This window comes from Nelumbo nucifera, chromosome 3, assembly GCF_055504915.1.
Source record: "Nelumbo nucifera cultivar China Antique chromosome 3, China Antique-T2T, whole genome shotgun sequence".
NCBI classification, from domain to species: Eukaryota; Viridiplantae; Streptophyta; class Magnoliopsida; order Proteales; family Nelumbonaceae; genus Nelumbo; species Nelumbo nucifera.
This window is the reverse complement of record NC_142651.1, coordinates 12,050,093-12,069,783: the sequence shown is the minus strand read 5'-3', so window position 1 is coordinate 12,069,783 and position 19,691 is coordinate 12,050,093. Positions and strand designations below refer to the sequence as shown.

General features: G+C 41.2%; 1 protein-coding gene across 1 annotated transcript; it reads left to right on the top strand.

The window, feature by feature from the left end:
• Positions 1 to 694: 694 nt before the first annotated feature.
• On the top strand, positions 695 to 18,740 carry LOC104596284 (serine/threonine-protein phosphatase PP2A catalytic subunit). Its single transcript, XM_010257364.3, has 7 exons — positions 695 to 955; positions 1,045 to 1,313; positions 3,393 to 3,507; positions 15,971 to 16,079; positions 16,160 to 16,237; positions 17,974 to 18,165; positions 18,291 to 18,740. Exons 2-7 carry the CDS (start codon positions 1,061 to 1,063, stop codon positions 18,462 to 18,464), a joined length of 921 nt encoding a protein of 306 aa, XP_010255666.1. The 5' UTR covers positions 695 to 955; positions 1,045 to 1,060; the 3' UTR covers positions 18,465 to 18,740.
• The last annotated feature ends 951 nt before the right edge of the window (positions 18,741 to 19,691 follow it).

Genomic DNA, 19,691 nt, shown 5'->3' with positions numbered 1-19,691 from the left:
CAAAACCGAGGGGAGTTCGAAGGGAGTTCGGTCTCTTCGAGAGGAGTTCGGTCCCTTTCCAATCCTCTCTATTTACAGGGTCATTCATAGTTTTCTTTTAAACCAAATACATCGTAAGAGAAACTAATACAACTTTTGCCCAATAACAAAAGGACAAAATATAAACAGCGGGTTTATTGTAAATAGAGAGGATTTTCCGGTAGTACGTCTTGTCGTTTTGTGATTAAGAAGCCCGTGATGCTAACATCCGCCTAAAAATGTCTGAATCAAGAATCATCGTACGCAAAATAGCAGTCCTCTTTCAAATATCTGAAGTTTGACTGTTGAACTTGAAAAGTGAAACGCAATTCCGATTTAATCTGGAGTAGACACGTGGCGTAGAGCCAAAAAAGGCTTTTGTCCAGAATGCAGATGCAACCGACGCGTGTCCGAACGCCTTAAGACTTTGACTCGGCGCAAGCCACCGGAGAGAGAAAATTTGCTCCAAGAAAGAACGGCTGAACGGGGAACAGGGGAGTATGAATTCAACAGGAGAGAGAGAGAGAACAATAGACGCCATTTCAATTTGGATTTGAGTTTCATTTGAGAGCTTGGTTATCACATTTGCATTTAAATATTCATCATTAATTATATTTTGTTTTTTATTTCTTGGTCGCCGGGTATCTAAAAGTAGGGGAGAGAGAGAGAGAGAGCGGGAGCGAGGGAGGGAGGGAGGGAGGGAAGGAGAGGGTTTCCCTGGTACATGAAGACGGACCGTCCAAAAGGCCAAAAACAAAAAATTGAAAAAACAAAATAATAGTTGGCTGCAAGGAATGAGCAAATGAGGACCTGAGCTAATCTATATTTCCTCGGATATTCTCCTCTGTTTTCTCGATCCGGAACCCTAATCCCAACCTTATTATATCGCTGATCGCCGTCGATGATGCCTCTATTCGATTAATTCAGCCTTCTATCGGTACGTTAAACTCAATTTGACGCGAATTTCTAGTGGATTTGGGGCTGATTTCTTTCCAACCGTTGTTGCCTGATCGATTTGCATTGCAGATCGACGGAACAAGCCATGCCGTCTCACGCGGATCTAGACCGGCAGATCGAGCATCTGATGGAATGTAAACCTCTATCGGAGGCGGAGGTGAAGGCTTTGTGCGAGCAGGCACGGACTATCCTCGTCGAGGAATGGAACGTACAGCCGGTTAAGTGCCCGGTTACCGTCTGTGGAGATATTCATGGGCAGTTCTATGATCTCATTGAGCTGTTCCGGATCGGAGGAAATGCACCAGATACCAATTATCTTTTCATGGGCGATTACGTAGGTCGGTTATTACTCCTTCCCTCGTTATCTCGCACTTTTCATTTTACTTAATTTAAACCCTGTTTGAGTTTCGGTTCTTGTGTATGTCGACGTGCTTGATGAGGGATCCTGATGATGCTATTGAATCGGAAAACTTTTACCTTTTTGTATTTTCCGTTTTGTATAATATTATCAGCTTTGGATGGAAGGAGCGAAGTTTATTTGCAATTTCTATTTTCATTGATCAGCATTGCTTTCGTCGATTTACTGTGAATTAAATGGATTTTGTGAAGCTTTGTACTCACCTTGAGTTTATAAATAAAAGCTTCTTTCTCTCTTTTTACCAAAAGAAGGATTTTGTGGGTGAATGAGGGATCTAAAATAGATCTTTTCACCGTCTCTACGGGGATTGGATGTGTCCAATATGATTTTTGGTTGTGTATTAATTGTGTCCTATTTCTCTGTATGAAAACAAAGATGATGGTTTTACCAAAAAAAAAAAGGAAGAAGATGGGTCCCTTTTCTGTCCAGGTATTCTGTATGATTTGTACTATTGATGGATCCAATTAGGGGAATCTTTCTGGTAGTAAATAGTAATATTTGTGTCAATTATATTTATAGAATGATAACTTTTTTTTAACTTTGTTGTCTATCTTATAGAGCTGTTGTCAGAAGAAGACATGGTTCCTACATTCTTACCAGTTATGACCCCAATCCATCTAACCTTTTGATTACATAGTGCTAGTGAATTTGCTCAAGATGATGGATAAATTAGCTGTTTGGTTCTTATGCACTGACAAAACCTTTGGTTTTAAAATATTCTTCTTTTCTCGTTTTAGCAGCTGCCAATCACTTCTTTTCCTTCAAAAATTCTCTTATTCCTCTGCCTCCAAATGCCCCAACACATAGGGGCACAAGGACCAGAGGACAATATCTATCTCGGTAAACCCTTTACATGCATAAATGAGGAAGGAGAGGTTACCAGAGTACCTTTTGAAACTATTGGCTGCTTGAATCACGTATTGAGTTTCAATGGATTTCATAATCCTCTTTTGAATGGTTGATTCATCAAACTTTGCCTTCACTATACATTGATCTTTTGGGGAAGTGGAAACATGCTTAGTTAGATGCATAGTTTTCCTAAAACGGTCCTTTTTGAATCTGTCACATATTTTGTCTTAGATTCAGAATGCAATAAATGTGCCAATTGTCCTCTAGATGGGTAATTTCTTAATAAAACAATCAGAATAATATGTTTTTTACTCAATATTAATATGCAAGTACCAAAGCCAAATTCTAGGTAAAATGTTCTCCGTTTCCTTTTTAGGAGTCTTATTATTGCCCTATGTTAATTTTTGAGACATTTTATTAGTATTTAACTAGTTGTGGCATTTCTTCTTCCTTTTTTCTTATTTCAGAAAATAAATGGTGTATTGTATAATATCATTTAGTAAAATGTTGCACAAGAGGTACAAAATCTCAAAGCATGAGATAGATTTTAGCTCTGTCAACACAGGATAGACTTAAGTTATGCCATATCAACCTCCCCAATGGGGCACCATAGACCGAAATGGAATCTCTATCTAAGTTCTGAAAGAGAGACTCTTCCCATGCTATCTGGGCCATGGATGCTAATAGCTGCGTTACAGTTGTGGCTTGACCTTGCAAATTGGCATTCACAATGTTTGATCATGACTGAGTAGGGTATTTTGACAGAATGGACTGTTATAACAGTATCACCAAATTTATTCTCAACTCTGCACTTGCTGAAGCCAACAAAGATGACCCAAGGGACAAAAGATTTGATCTCTAACCACTTCAGAACTTTGTGATTTCATTTAGGGAACTGAATTTTCAGGTTCTTCTACAGTTCCTAGTAATAGCATGAAGTATGGCTTTCCAATAAATATAGATGCTTATGCCAAGATCATAATGATTGCCATCTTCTCTGTTTGAGATACCCTATTTTATCCAATTTAACTGAACTGCAAGATTGTATGCAACTTTTCTGTGACATTCAATTTTTAGAATTAATAGTTTTTTATCATGCTCTCTCAATTTTCTTATTTTCTTATTTGTTTATTTGTTTCTGTTGATGTAGATCGTGGGTACTACTCAGTGGAGACTGTCACTCTTCTAGTGGCATTAAAAGTCCGTTATAGAGACAGAATTACAATTTTAAGAGGAAATCATGAGAGCCGGCAAATAACTCAAGTGTAAGACCTTTGTCTTCCTCAAAATCTGCTTATTCTAATATATTTTTCACTAAAAAAGTCTGCGGGTCCTAATTTTGCAACATAACTTCTTGGGTTTCCACAGTGCAAGAAATTTGTACTTCTTTTGTCATGTAAGAGTATGAACTAGAAACATGTCTGTATTGTAAGTATATGGTAAAGTACCATGTGCCGCTATTGCAACTTTTGTAAATATATGGTAAAGTACCATATGCTGCTATTGCAACTTCAGTCAGGCCTAACCCTGACTTTAATGCAACGAGTTAACAGCATCCTAGTGGAAACAAATTTGGGTTTATGCTAGGGAGATCAGCCACGGAAACTATTTTTCTATTAAGACAATTGATAGAAAAGTTCAGAGAGAAAAAGAGAGATCTTCATATTGTTTTCATTGATTTAGAGGTAATATGGTTGGTTTTAAAAAAAGAAAGGAGTCCTGAGTAGGTATGTGGAGCTGATTGAGGATATGTATGAGGGTGCAAAAAGCAGCGCTAAACACCTGTGAGAGACATCAGATTTTGCAATTACAATGGGTCTTCACCAAGGGTCAGCACTTGGTCCTTGTTTATTGCACTAGTCATAGATGAATCGACTAAACATATTCAAGAAGAGGTTCCATGGTGCTTGATGTTTGCTGATGACATAGTATTAATTGATGAAGCTAATAAAGGATTAAATGTAAAATTAGGTTTGTGGACAAGTACATTAGAAACAAGAGATTTTAAAAATAAGTAGGACCTAAACAGAATATATGCAATGTAAATTCAATAATAATAGGCATGCAAACCATGATATGTTTAGGGTCGAAGATCAGGAGATAATTCAAGATGACCTCTTCCATTACATTGGTTCAACAATTCAAAACAAAAGGGGAGATTGAGGAGGATGTATTTTAAAAATAAGTAGGACCTAAACAGAATATATGCAATGTAAATTCAATAATAATAGGCGTGCAAACCATGATATGTTTAGGGTCGAAAATCAGGAGATAATTCAAGATGACCTCTTCCATTACATTGGTTCAACAATTCAAAACAAAAGGGGAGATTGAGGAGGATGTTGCTCATAAAATTGGAGCAGGAAGGGCAAAACAGAGGGTGCATCTGGAGTCTCATGTGATAGGTGAATACTACTTCGGCTACAAGGAATTTTATTTTGAGAAATGGCTTAACGAAAAATTCTATGAAACAGTTATAAGGCCAACTATGTTGCAAGGAGTGGAGTGTTGGGCAGTTAAGAAGCAACTTGTCCAAAAAATGAATGTGATAGAAATGCATATGTTTAGATGGATGAGTGATAAAACCAGAAAGGATAGAGTCAGAAATGAAGTCATACAAAGGAACCTAGGGTAGCTCCAATAGGTGATAAAATGAGAGAAAGTAGATTGAAGTGGTCTGGTCATGTGCATAGAAGACCATCTATGACACCTATTATAAGTGATCTGTTGCAAATTGAAGGCACTAGAAGAGCTAAGGGCAGATCAAAAAGGATTTGGGTGGAAGTAGTAAGAAATGATTCAAGACCTAATTGGTGTGTTCTTTGTAAGTCTAGTAGTGAGGATTGCTATCATCATTAGAACCGTTGGTCATCATTCAGTAATGGAAATCCCGATTTGATTACATTGATGGAAGCAATGGAGGAGACCCCGCTTCCCTTGAAACCAAACCATGCAACTCCTTGATGGTAACAACATTTTGCAGGCAACGGTAGAAGAAGATGGACAAAACAGCAGCAGTAATAGGCTCCAAAAAGTTTGAACTAGAAAGGCGACAGAGCTTTCTAGAGGATTCGATTGAGGTGGCAGAACGGGGCAGGGGGGCTTGGTCAACAATCTCTTTGCTGAAGGATGAAATAAAGATGGTAAGAGACTTTCTAGCAGGCGCTAAAGTCCCGATCAAAGCCTCTGTTGGATCGTAAGCGATTGGAAAAGGGCATAGTTCTTCTCTTACTGTTGAAAGAATACAAATGGTGGGCAGGTTCATGCGGTTGAGCAGTTAGGAAAAGTCAACTTCATGGCTAAGTATTTGCATTCTTGAAGAGTCATCAATTGAGGATTGGGCCTTGTTTGAGTAGCTTCTCAGCTTGATCTTTCCCTCAAAAGCTCCACCCACTTTTGAAGGCAGTTCACCAAACTCCTTCCCTCAATTAGAAAGAAAAAGCAAAGTAACCAAGGAAGAGGGATCAGCCTTCATATCTGTGGTCCATCAGGAAAAACCTTTCAACAATTGGCATTAGCTTCTGTATGCACCAAATCTCCCTCGCTGAGTTGGAGAGAGGTGGAAGTAGGTTTGTCAACAAATTTTCATACGCAAGAGCTTATGAAGCTTATTCCATTCGAAGAAAACATGGCAGTGGGTTTTGCCCAGATAGAGAAGTCGGTCCTTGCTTGGGTCAATCTGGAGAGACGATTAATCTTTATAGAGATAGAGTAAAGATTGAGCGGTGGTGGCCAATGGTGAATGCAGTCTCAAGATTCTTGTCTTTCAACGACCAACTTAGGATAAGAGGGTTACCCTTCCATATGTGGAAGGAAGAGATTTTTGCTCTGATAGGTGGATTGTATGGAGGCCTAGAAGATATTGATCTTGACACTTTAAATTTTACCCAGCTCAGTTTTGCCAGGATCAAGGTGCAGAATTGAGGCGTGCATGCAGTCCCTTGATCAATCCCTCTACTAGACAGAAACATCTGGTTTTACCTTTCAGTGGAGGTGGAGAAGACGAACGAGTCCACTGCTCGACTCAGCGAGTCAACTCAAAACAATGGATCCTTTCCACATGGCATTAGTTCAACAGAGTATCAGCCAAAAGTCACAGTTGGGAGTTTACATGTCCCAGAAGCAAAGTTGTTGGGTGGCTCTAACTCTTTTGGTTAGACACGAAATTTCCCAAACAATGCAAATTTAGATTTTCACAAAAGAAAGAAGTTGAAAGTCAATTCTTCACAAGCTGCTCCCAGGAAAGTTTTCAAAAATTTAAATTTGCCTTCAAAAGAAAAACCTCGACCACAGTCAGGCCCAACCTCTTCTAGGGCCACAACTGATCCTAAGGTTTTTGAGCTCAAACCCGACCCGAAACCGAACCCAAATTTCTGTAAAGAGTTGGGCTGAGTTAAATTAAAGGCCCAACTCTCTTTAGAGAAGGTCGGATTTCCAAGCCCACTCGAAACCCCTTCCTTTGAAGGCCAAGAGATACCAAACACACCCCCAGCTTAGGAGGTTGGAAAATGGATGTAAACAGATCTCCCACTTATTCGTAGGCCAAATTACTCTTCTCTCTATGAAGGCGAAGACTCTGGGGAAGACAAGCTCCTATGCAATAGAGGCTGAACCGGATCCGCGAGAGGTTGCTTTTGCAAGGGCAAAATCTTTATTTTTGGGGAAGTGTAGAATTGTTTGAAGAAAGGACTCTAGTTGATCCATACTACGGGGACGCAGACTCAGAAGGCCTTGCTAGATGACAAGGATGGAATTCGCCTTCAAACATTCCAAAAGCTCCTAACAACAACCTTCAACCACATACAAGAGTTTCTTCTCCCCCCTCTTTGTTTGTTAGTTCTGTTTCGGCTCCTTTATCTTTCTCTCAAAGCAACGACTTCTCCTCTTGTTTTCCAGGTTCGGATGGAGAGCAATCCCAACCACAACAGAGTGATAGTCTTCGCCTAGATTCTGTGGCAAGGAAGGCAAACAAACGAGTTCAGAATAGTAACAAAAGGGAAGGTTGTTTGGAAGGTGGTATAGAGGAGATGGCTAAACTTCTCGGTCTCAAAAGAAGAGAGAAAGAAGCAGAAAATGAAAATGCAGTGAAGGAAGTGAAAGAAGGGGGTCTAAGAGGGAATTGAAACGTCTACTGTGGGGGTTGACAGATAACAGATTAGCAGGTAATAGAGTGTGTTGGGACCCAAATACCTTCCCTAACCCAACACAGGGAGTGGAGCAGGCCACTACCCATCAGCAGTACTCAAGGAAGCAGAAAGGACAGGTGACAGAGCCTCAGAATTAGTTACACACAGAGAGGGTGATTTTGTCGACAGAAGATATTCCCTCCATGATATTTCCCAGAGTTTGTTATCAGTTAGTTATTCTGCCAATCAGAGGATATTCCCTCTATGATTACACCTGTAGGCCAGATATATAAGGCCCTACTCTTTTAAAGAAGGAATGAATGAATATCCCCTGTTTTTCTCTTTCACTGCATCCCTCTTTTCCTACCTTCCCTTCTCTTCTTCCTCCCCATTTTCTGTTTCAGGAGGTTAAGCCACCCTCGAAGGGGCTTCCGAGGTGAGCGGTATCTCACCAAGTTGGTATCAGAGCAAGGTTGTAGACCAGCTATGCCGCAGACAAGATCCTCTACCATGGAAGACGGAGTCGACCAACTTGATATTGGGTTCCACCAAGTACTGAACGAACTCAGGGATCTCAAGGTGGTCATCTCTAACCTCGCCTCCCAACAACAGTCCGACGAGACCAGTCAGCCAACAGGGGCCGATGCCTCTGTTTCCAGAAGCCAGGGAACTGGGGGTTACCCCGTCGGAAAGGTTACTAAAATCAATTTTCCCAACTATTTCGGTGGAGATCCCATTCCTTGGATCTTCAGAGCAGAGAGATTCTTCGAGTACCATGAAACCCCTGCACACCAGCGCGTCGCCATCGCCTCCATTCACCTTGAAGGAGACGCTATTCTCTGGCTTCAGTGGTATCGACAAACCCATCCTCAGGTAGCTTGGGCGGAGTTCACAGAAGCTCTGTGCATCCGTTTTGGGCCGACGACGTTCGTGGATTATGACGAACTTCTCACTCGATTAAAACAGACGGGGACAGTAGCAGACTACCAGCTTGAGTTCGAAAGAATGGCGACCAGAGTACACGGATGGCCAGAGAAGGCCTTGGTTGGGTGTTTTGTGGGAGGTCTCAGAGAAGACATCCGCCTGGAAGTGAGAGCTCTTCGACCAGCGACAGTCATGGCGGCGGCGGGCATGGCTTGCTTGCAAGAAGAGAAGATTGATAGCATGCGCAGGACTAGCAAGCCATCCTATCCGAATGTGAGGGCTCTCCAGCGGGCCGAACAACAACCCCAAAAACAAGTTGGGGATCCACAGAAGCCCATTTTGCCCAAGCCCACTGTGCCTTTCAAGCGCCTCTCGTGGGCTGAGATGCAGGCCCGACGCGAGAAGGGCCTCTGTTACAACTATGATGATAAGTTTGGGTCGGGTCATAAGTGCCGGGTCCAGTGAGTATTTCTCCTTCAAACAGAGGGAGAACCGGAGGGGACAGAACCAGAGCACCTCGAAGACTGTGAGCTGATATCAGGCGAACCAGAATTGGTTGGAGCCGAGATCTCTCTACATGCTCTCATGGACCTCAACCCTCTTCAGTCCATGCGAGTAGAAGGAAGATTGGGTGGCCGATCTGTGATGGTTTTGATTGACAGTGGCTCTACTTTGAATTTCATCACTTGCTGTTTGGCAAAGCAACTAGGTATGACTATACACCCCACTCCTCTCTTTTCAATTCATGTGGCTAATGGGAATCAGATGTTATGTGATGGTGTATGTAAGAAGGAAAGGATCCTCGTACAGGGCCATAATTTCGTGGTAGATCTTCACCCATTGGAATTCTTGGGGGCTGATATCATTTTGGGAATCCATTAGTTACGTGGCCTAGGTCCTGCACTGTGTGATTGGGCCAGAATGACAATGGATTTTTGCCAAAATGGATAGACCTGCCATTTGCAAGGGGTGCGGTTCCTAGTCCCCGAGGTGATACCTTAGCCTCTATAATACGGGCCTCCAAGGATACTGGACAGCCCTTGTTTATGCATTTGGGCATTCGGCCCACAGTTCCGATTTTAAACAATCAGGACTGTGACCAACCTATTGAAGCCCAACACCAGAGCCTAAGATCGATCCTCGATCAGTTTGGTGACATATTCAAGGAACCGAACCAGTTACCTCCACCCCAGGCCCATGACCATCAGATACCCCTCTTACTCGAATCCAAACCAGCCAATGTGAGGCCATATAGATACCCTTATTTCCAAAAGCTGGAAATTGAGAAGGCAGTAAAAGAGCTACTGGACAAGGGGCATATACAGACCAGCACCAGCCCGTTTTCATCCCTCGTACTCCTAGTGAAGAAGAAAGATGGTAGTTGGCGGTTTTGCGTAGATTACCGGGCCCTGAACCAGATTACAGTGAAGGACAAGTTCCCAATACCTCTCATTGACGAATTGCTGGACGAGTTAGGGGAAGCACAAGTGTTCTCCAAACTGGACCTGCGGTCCGGGTATCATCAGATCCGGGTTCACCAGGCTGATATCCACAAGACAGTCTTTAGGACCCACGATGGCCACTGAGTTTCTGGTTATGCCGTTTGGTCTTACCAATGCCCCCTCCACCTTTCAGGCCCTCATGAATGACATCTTCAGGCCTTTCTTAAGGCAATTTATTCTGGTATTTTTCGATGACATCTTGGTTTACAGCAAGGATTGGGGCACCCATATGAAACATCTCAAACTTACCCTCACAATTCTGAGAGAGCACCAGTTGCATGCCAAATTGGCAAAGTGCTCCTTTGGACAAAGACAGATTCGGTACTTGGGCCATGTGGTTGCTGCAGGCCAGGTCATGGCAGACCCAGAAAAGATAGGTGCCATCTAAAATTGGCCCAAACCCACCACTGTAAAGGCTCTCAGGGGTTTTCTTGGGCTTACCGGTTATTATAGGCCCTTCATTAAGGGGTATGGGCTTATGGCCGCCCCTCTAACACGCCTGTTAAAGAAGGATTCGTTTGGGTGGGCTGATGATGCCCAACGGGCTTTTGAAGACTTAAAGACAGTAGTCTCTAGCCCTCCAGTCCTCACTCTTCCGGATTTCTCTCAACCCTTTGAGATAGAGTGTGATGCATCGGGTGTCGGAGTGGGGGCCGTTCTGATGCAGAAGGGGCAACCCATTGCTTATTTCAGCAAAGCTCTCTCAGCAGCCCACCAAAATCAGTCCACCTATGTCAAGGAAATGATGGCCGTGGTAATGGCAGTACAGAAATGGCGTGCATACCTATTGGGACGCCAATTTATCATCAGGACAGACCAAAGAAGTTTGAAGTACATAGCAGAACAAGGGGTGCACACCCCGGAGCAGCAAAAATGGCTTAGTAAACTAATGGGATTTGACTACCACATCGAGTATAAACCTGGGCCTGCCAACAAAGTAGCTGATGCCTTATCACGGGTAGAAGAGCTGACCCAACTAACCTGCTCTCAGTCCAGTTTTCCCTTATTTGAAGCTATACGGCAAGAAGCCAGATCTGATCCACAGCTGCAAGACATCAGGGAAAGGTGGAAAAGTGACCCTTCTCAGGTTCCAGGTTACCAAATTGTGGGGCTTGATCTTTTCTTCAAGGGTAGGTTTGTGGTTGCTCCAAATTCCACCCACAAAACTGAACTGCTAAGGTTGTTTCATGATTCCGCATTGGGAGGACATTTAGGGGTGCTACGGACCCTAAAAAGACTCAGCAGCCACTACCATTGGGTAGGAATGCACAAGGATGTGTTGCACTATGTATCAGAATGCCCAACTTGCCAACAACAGAAATACTCCTCACAGTCACCTGTGGGCCTTCTACAACCCCTCAAGATTCCAGAGCAACTGTGGGAAGACCTCTCCATGGATTTCATCATAGGACTCCCTCGTTCTGCAGGAAAAGAGGTCATCATGGTAGTGGTTGACCGCCTCACCAAGTATAGCCATTTCTCTGCTTTGCCTCACCCTTACACTGCAGCGATGGTGGCCGACATTTTCATACGGGACGTGGCGAAACTGCATGGAACACCAATATCCATTGTCTCGGACCGTGACCCTGCCTTCCTAAGTTCATTTTGGAAGGAGTACTTCAGATTGCAAGGAACCCGACTACACCCATCCACCAGCTATCACCCGCAAACTGATGGACAGACTGAAGTCATTAATCGATGCTTAGAAGCCTACCTTAGATGCTTCATAGGGGAGAAGCCTAGACAATGGGCTCACTGGCTTCCGTGGGCAGAATACTGGTACAACTCAACTTATCAGTCAGCTGTAGGGATGACACCTTTCAAGGCCCTATATGGCAGAGAACCCCCTCCCATATTACCCTATGAATATGGGTCGTCCAAGGTGGCAGAAGTAGAGACTCGCCTACTGGAAAGAGACGAGATTCTTAGACTGCTCAAGGCCAATTTGACAAAGGCTCAGCAACGAATGAAGATCAGCTATGACTCTCACCACCGCCCATTAGAGTTTCAGGTGGGTGATTTTGTCTACCTTAAGCTCCAACCTTACCGCCAGGTCTCAGTGGTAAGACGGGCTTGGCACAAGCTAGCTCCCAGGTATTATGGGCCCTACAAGGTGCTGGAAAGAGTGGACCTTGTTGCTTACAGATTGGACCTCCCTACTACCTCGAAGCTTCATCCAGTGTTTCACATCTCTCTTCTCAAGAAGGCTGTGGGAAATCATAATCCTACCTCATCTAGCTTACCCCAATTCACTGAAGAAGGGGACATTTACACAGAGTCCATCAAAATTGTGGATTTTCGATGGGTCCGACGAGGTGGGCAGGTTGTACCAGAAGCCAAGGTAGAATGGGCCGGGCTGCCCCCAGAAGACGCCACTTGGGAACCTTATCTCAGGCTGAATGAGAGGTTCCCAAACCTAGACCTTGAGGGCAAGGTCAATGCTAAGGAGGGAGGAATTGTTGGGACCAAATACCTTCCCCTAACCCAACACAGGGAGTGGAGCAGGCCACTACCCATCAGCAGTACTCAAGGAAGCAGAAAGGACAGGCGACAGAGCCTCAGAATTAGTTACACATAGAGAGGGTGATTCTGTCGACAGAAGATATTCCCTCCATGATATTTCCCAGAGTTTGTTATCAGTTAGTTATTCTGCCAATCAGAGGATATTCCCTCTATGATTACACCTGTAGGCCAGATATATAAAGCCCTACTCTTTTAAAGAAGGAATGAATGAATATCCCCTGTTTTTCTCTTTCACTGCATCCCTCTTTTCCTACCTTCCCTTCTCTTCTTCCTCCCCATTTTCTGTTTCAGGAGGTTAAGCCACCCTCGAAGGGGCTTCCGAGGTGAGCGGTATCTCACCAGAGTGGCTAAGGGAAATACAACAAGAGAGGCCTAATGAAGATTCTAAGTTGGAACTTCAGGGGATTGGGAGGGCAGCTGAAAAGGGGTCTAGTGAAAGAGACTCTAAGAAGAGAAAACCCAGATGTCTTTATTTTACAAGAATCTAAAAAAGAGGTAGTAGATAGAAAACTGATCAAAGCAATTTGGGGAATCAGAGGAAAAAATGGGTGGTGGTACCTGCAACAGGTTCCTCAGGAGGAATTACTCTTGCTTGGAATGAAGAAGAAGTCTCAGGTATAGAAGTAGACAAAGGGGATATTTCTATCTGTCTTGTTCACTAATAAGAAAGATGGCTTTAATTGGATGATGACGGGAGTTTATGGGCCAAATTCCTATTCAGAAAGAGGAAGGTTTTGGGAAGAATTGGATTCAGTACATGAATTCAATGATATTCCGTGGTGCATAGGTGGCGACTTCAATGTCATAAGGTTCATCAATGAACACTCCAATGGTAGAACTTCAACAAGAAGTATGAGGAAGTTTTCAAGCTTTGTGAATAGACACAACTTGTATGATCTCCCCCTCAATAGTGGCAGGCTCACTTGGTCAAATCTGCAAGAAAATGCGATAAGTTGCAGACTTGACAGATTTCTAGTATCTTCAGAATGAGTAGGGAAGTTCCCTAACCTGATTCAAGAACTTTGCCCTCACTGCACCGCAGATCATTGGCCAATTGCCTTAAGAACAGATCTGAGTTTTAATTGCAAGACCCCCTTTAGATTGGAAAAGATGTGGACCACTCATAAGGACTTCAGCAAGAAGTTGGCCTCTTGGTGGGAGGAATGTAAAGTGGAATGCTGGGCAGGTTTCAGACTGCTACAGAAATTGAAGTTCTTAAAAAGCAAGTTAAAAGCTTGGGGAAGAGAGAAGTTTAAGGCTTTTGAAGAAGAGAGGGGTAAAATTCTTGTGGAACTAGAAGAGCTGGACCTCAGAGATCAAAACAACAACCTAGATGAAACAAATAGGAGAAGAGCTGACCTGAGAACTCTATGGGAAAAGCTTATTAGAAGGGAAGAAATTTACTGGAGACAAAAATCTCGGGTGAAGTGGCTAAAAGGAGACAATGACTCCAGATTCTTTCACTCTTATGCTTCAGGAAGACGCAAGAAAAATCTCATCTCTAAACTCAAAGTAGGTCATAGGGAAGTGGAGGATTCAGAGGAAATTAGTGAGGCCTTTCTCTCTTACTTCAGGAACCTTTACACTAAAGAATCTCCTAATCAATACACTCTGGACAGGTGGGAAGGGTTAGAATTATCAGAAGAAAAGAAAATCTGGCTTGAAAGAGAGTTTGAAGAGGAAGAAATCTAAGAGGCAGTATTTCTAATGGATGGAGATAGGGCCCCGGGTCCAGACGGATTCCCAATGTTCTTTTTTTCAGCTGTGTTTGGATATTGCAAAAGATCTCTTGGAGGTTTTCAGGAACTTTAACTCCTCAGTCATCGTGAACAAAGGATTGAACTCCAACTTCATTTGTCTCGTTCCAAGGAAAGGGGTGCTCTTGGAGGTAAAGGATTTCAGACTGATTAGCTTAGTAGGGGGTTTTTACAAGATTTTAACCAGGGTGCTAGCAAGAAGACTAAAAGAAGTCCTAGGAGACCTAATCTCCTCAAACCAGTGCTTTTGTGAAAGGAAGGCAAATAGTGAATAGCATTCTTATAGCAAATGAATGTGTAGAAGACAGAAAACTAAATGGAAAGCCAGGGGCCATAGTTAAACTAGACCTTGAAAAAGCCTACTACAAGGTGGATTGGGAGTGTATTCACCAAATTTTAAAGGTTAAAGGCTTCGGTGATAAGTGGGCTAAGTGGAGTAAAGGCTGCATTGAATCAACTTGGTTCTCACTGTTGATAAATGGAGAACCAAAAGACTACTTCAAGGCAAGTCGAGGTCTGAGACAAGGTTGTCCCCTATCCCCCTTTCTTTTCACATTGGTGATAGATATCTTCAGCCATCTTTTTGACAAAGCTAAAAGCCTCAACTTGGTAAAAGGTTTCAAAGTGGGAAAAGATGCTCTCCATGTCTCACATCTACAGTTCGCAGATGACATTATCTTAGGAAGCATCTCTAGACAACATAACCAATGCTAAGAGGGTGATTAATTGTTTCGAATGGGTAACTGGTTTGAAGGTCAACTTCTCCAAAAGTAGTGTTGTGGGATACATAACCAATGCTGGAATCTTTTGAAGGCATTCTGGGATACAAAGTGGAGACCTTGCCAATCCTCTACTTGGGGATGCCTCTAGGAGGGAACCTGAAAAATTTCAGCTTTTGGGGGCCGGTGATGGAAAAATGTGAGATGAAACTAGCAAATTGGAAGAGGTGCTATTTATCAAAAGGGGGCAGACTCACTCTCTTAAAGGCCTCTCTTGCAAATCTGCCAATCTATTATTTGTCGGTCTTCCAAATCCCAAGGAAAGTAAGATCTAAGATTGAGATACTTCAAAGGAGCTTCCTTTGGGAAGGCAGCAGGGAAAAAAAGTCACTTGGTAAGCTGGGAGCAAGTTTGGATACCGAGGGAACTAAACTCTATTGCAGATGGTTTAGCTAAGTTAGGAGCACGCATGGATGTAATGTATAGTGACAACTTGATTTCAGTGTAATCCCCAGGAGTTTTCCCTTTTTCTGTTGTGCATCTCTTCATGTACTCTTTATTTTATCTAATAAATTTCTATTACTTTTTCTCAAAAAAAAAAAGAAATGATTCAAGTGCCCATAATTTGATGATGAATATGGCACTGAGCCACTGAATAAATAGAACAGATGGCAAAACAGAATTCATGTTGCTTTGCTGACCCCATATAGTTAGAACTCGGGACAAGACTTGGATGTTGATGATATGTATATATAATCTTCTTTCTTGACTTGCTTCTGATACTACATTGGACCCAATAGACTGGCCTGATCTTGACTGATCAACCTGAGCCCAGCCCGAACCGAGGACCAACCTGAGTGTGTTGAATTTTAGTTTGGACTGGACTTGGTTGGGCAGATCAAGTTTGGCCTTGAGCTTGGGCCACCCAAGTCTTAGGGTTGGGCCTAGATTGACCTTAAACCCAGCTCAACCCAACCAAGTTGCAGCCCTATTTATAGGGAAAATGGAAACGATTTAATCTCCACTTTTGTGTGTAAATTCTTGATGTGTAGTTATTTTATTTGCCATGTTAAACAGTGCATAAGTACAGAGCCTATGTTGGAGTATCATGAGCTTAAAATTTCCATCAGTGGCACGGTCAAAACCTATTGTTACTAATATTGGGTTTTTGTTTCAGATATGGTTTCTATGATGAATGCTTGAGAAAATATGGAAATGCAAATGTCTGGAAGTATTTCACCGATCTTTTTGATTATCTACCTCTCACAGCCCTGATTGAGAGTCAGGTTTGAATTCAAGAACAGTGCATATCTTTTTAACGTCAATTTAGCTATCACTTCTGATCTGCATTTAATGCCAAATGTAGATTTTCTGCTTGCATGGTGGACTCTCGCCGTCTTTGGATACGTTGGACAATATTCGTGCCTTGGATCGTATACAAGAAGTATGTATTACTATTCTGACCTTTACTTTTTCACATATTCAACACCTTTTTAACTACTTCGCCTGTGATTGCAATTTGTTTTTCTTTTTTTGAGAAAAAGGTAACAGTTATATTCAAAAGGAGCAGGGGGGGGGGGATGTACAAACAACACAAACAGAAGAAAGCACCTATAAACCACCCAAATTAAGATGGCAAAGTGTTTGCACTATAATGCAGAATTGCACTATACAAAAAATGCGATTCCGCATTTTTACTTTCATTTACATCTGCTTTTGGAAAGGTACTTTGCCTCACTGTTTGAGAAAGAATTGTAGCTGCTTTGTTTCAATTCTTTACAATATTAGTTTTCAGAAACTATATATTTTAGCCATTTTAACATGGAAAGAATGTGGGATTACAGAGCGTAACATAATGGTTTTTTTTTAACTTTTTTGAAAACTATAACATGAATCAGTTGCTAATCATTGCCATACTTTTTAAGATAATAGGTGGGCAAGACATTTGGAACAGGGCAGCAAGCATTGTTTTCCTGTATATTCTAATGACTCAAACAAATTGCAATGCTAAAACTTGACAAAAGCAAAAAGGTGCATATGGGAATAAAGTTTAAATAGCCCAATTATCTGGAACTACTTTGATCTCTATTCACAAATAGTGTAAGAAGCCAGCATCTTGTTTGTTAAAGATCTTTGAGAAGATGCAAATTTTCAATATTGTTCAAACATCCAACTTTTAATTAATCCAGACATTAATCTGAAGGTGCTCACTACTATGTTGTTTTGTTATTGATTATATCCATGACCTATACCACATTGTTGTCGTCATTTGAGAATAAAACATTGTTTTCTGTAATTCCTTGCATTCAACATTAATCTGAAGGTGCTCACTACTTAATTCACCAGGTGTGTATCTCAAACAGAGATACCATTCGAAATCATCTTATTTATATTCAGTGAATGAAGCAGGTTCTGAAAGCAGCTCCCCATTATTTTTCAAGATTATGAAAGACTCTTGGGAGGTCTTTAATGTTTTTAGACTGTTTTTAAAACTGACCTGGAGGCTGAACCATTTTTGCCTCCAGATCTCGGGTCAGTGGTTCAACCGTCCAGGTCATACAGATCAGACCGTGACACATCAACACACACATATACATGTATATCATTTAAATATTGTATAATTTCATTCTGCATGTAAAATATGTATATATGTATATTATTTTGTCTCAGTTTTTAAATTTTATTTTTAAAAATACTAAAAATTGGGATTTGAGACCAAAAAAGCATTTTTGGCAAAAATAGTGGGACAAGGACAAGGCACCCTTGGTGCCTTGGAATGTGTAAATCTTGAAAAGCAACCCAAAATGAAAAAATAAACCCAATTGGACAACTGAGCACAAAGTAATGGCCTCTAGACGTTTTGATATACATGTAACCTGTGACCAGGTCAAATGGGTCAACAGCTCAACTTCCCAGGTTAGGTGGGTTTTGACCAAGTCAACAAGTTTTGATTAATTTCCGACATTTAGAAAAATTGGACCTAAAAAGGTGTCTGGTGATGGTTTGATTGGTTTGACCGTCTGGGTCAACAGTGGATTTAAAACATTGTTTTGATCAATATCCCATGATGATCAATCTTGCCTTTTAATAAGTTTGATTGGGATTGTTGACTTGTTGGTCCATTAGCATTTGCCTTTGTTGACTTGGGTTTTCTGATATTCCTTTCCCTGTGTTGAGTAGGTTCCGCACGAGGGACCAATGTGTGACCTCTTGTGGTCTGATCCAGACGATCGATGTGGATGGGGGATATCTCCCCGGGGAGCTGGCTACACATTTGGACAGGATATTGCTACTCAGTTCAACCACACCAATGGACTTACCCTTATCTCAAGAGCCCATCAGCTCGTAATGGAAGGGTACAACTGGTGTCAGGTAGGTGAACCTAAAGGAAATGAATGCCCAAGCCCGACTGATTTTCTACTTCATCTATCATATTATTCAGTGTTCATTTAATCAATTGCTTGTTTTTTTGTTTAATTGTCCAATGACGGTTGCAGGACAAGAATGTAGTTACGGTATTCAGTGCCCCAAACTATTGTTATCGATGTGGTAACATGGCGGCGATACTAGAGATTGGGGAGAACATGGATCAGAATTTTCTTCAATTTGACCCTGCCCCACGGCAAATTGAACCTGACACCACACGCAAGACTCCTGACTATTTTTTGTAATCTTTATATCTTTGCCACTAGTTGGTGATGCTTCTTGTTTTCTGCTGTGTTTGTAGATGTGTCTTAGAAGGGAAGAGCTTTGTTGTTAAGTGCAGAGAGAGAGAGAGAGACAGAGATCATTATCATTCTTTTGTTTGGAATTATACTGCTGCTCCCAAGCTGTTCTTAGTTAGGGAACTCGGAATTTGGAAAGGCTTTAACTGGGAATTTGTCTTGTATTCTTAAAAAAAAGGAAGCAGCAATAACAAGGTCTCTTGTTTTATAGCTTACGTTCAATCATCAATGGTCATTTGTAGATGGAAGGTTGATTCCAAAACTAGTCTTTTATGTGAAGTTGTTAACTAATCAAACGAAGCCGTGAACATTCGTTATTAATCTGGCAAGTGACAAGCTAGTACTATTGATTGGGTTATGTAGCCCATTGTATGCATCTTGTTAGACCAATCGTGCTTAGCATTCCTTTTTTCCTTCTTTTTCTTTTTTTCTATGGACGTTACGGTCAGAATCAATATTACAATATATAAAGGTAAGGTTGGAATTTGGAAACTGGAAATAGATAATAGTTTAACATCCAATTATATAGGGTTGGCAACATAAACATAAATCATGTTTTGCCATTCTTTTTTGTTAAGGCCATATCCATAGTTAAATCATGAGCACTTAAATCAATTCTTATTACTTCAACCTATTTCTTTTTTTATCTATTTTTAGACCTTATAGCTTCTTGTTATAATCTTCTATACATCTTTCCAAATCATTTTAGGCCATGTTTGGGAGTGCTTAAGTTAAAAATAAGTGCTTATTTGCATTTGGCATCCAATTTTTTCAAGTGCTTAATTTTTAAAATAAACACTTATTTTATATTGTGCATTTAGTAGTTTTTTTTTTCTAATAAGCACTTAAATAAGCATTTATGACTATTTTCTTTCATTTTCTTTCAAATTTTCAAAATATACCCTTTGAAAGAAATTTTATTAAATTACTTTTATAAAAAACACTTATGAAAGTACTTTTATAAAAAAACATTTTTATGAAATTACTTTTATAAAAACACTTTTACAAAAAGCACTTTTATAAAAATACTTTTATGAAAACACTTTTACAAAAGCACTTTTAAGAAAATACTTTTATGAAAGCACTTTTATAAAAGTACCTTTGTAATAGTGCTTTTATAAAGTGCTTTCATAAAAGTGCTTTTATAAGTGTTTTTATAAAAGTACTTTCTTA

Bases quoted from the DNA above. Each gene is read 5' to 3' on its own strand.
- LOC104596284 (XM_010257364.3), top strand. From the start codon at position 1,061: ATGCCGTCTCACGCGGATCTAGACCGGCAGATCGAGCATCTGATGGAA. The intron at 1,314-3,392 runs GTCGGTTATTAC...CTGTTGATGTAG, and splicing joins TTTCATGGGCGATTACGTAG to ATCGTGGGTACTACTCAGTG. The intron at 16,080-16,159 runs GTTTGAATTCAA...TGCCAAATGTAG, and splicing joins CAGCCCTGATTGAGAGTCAG to ATTTTCTGCTTGCATGGTGG.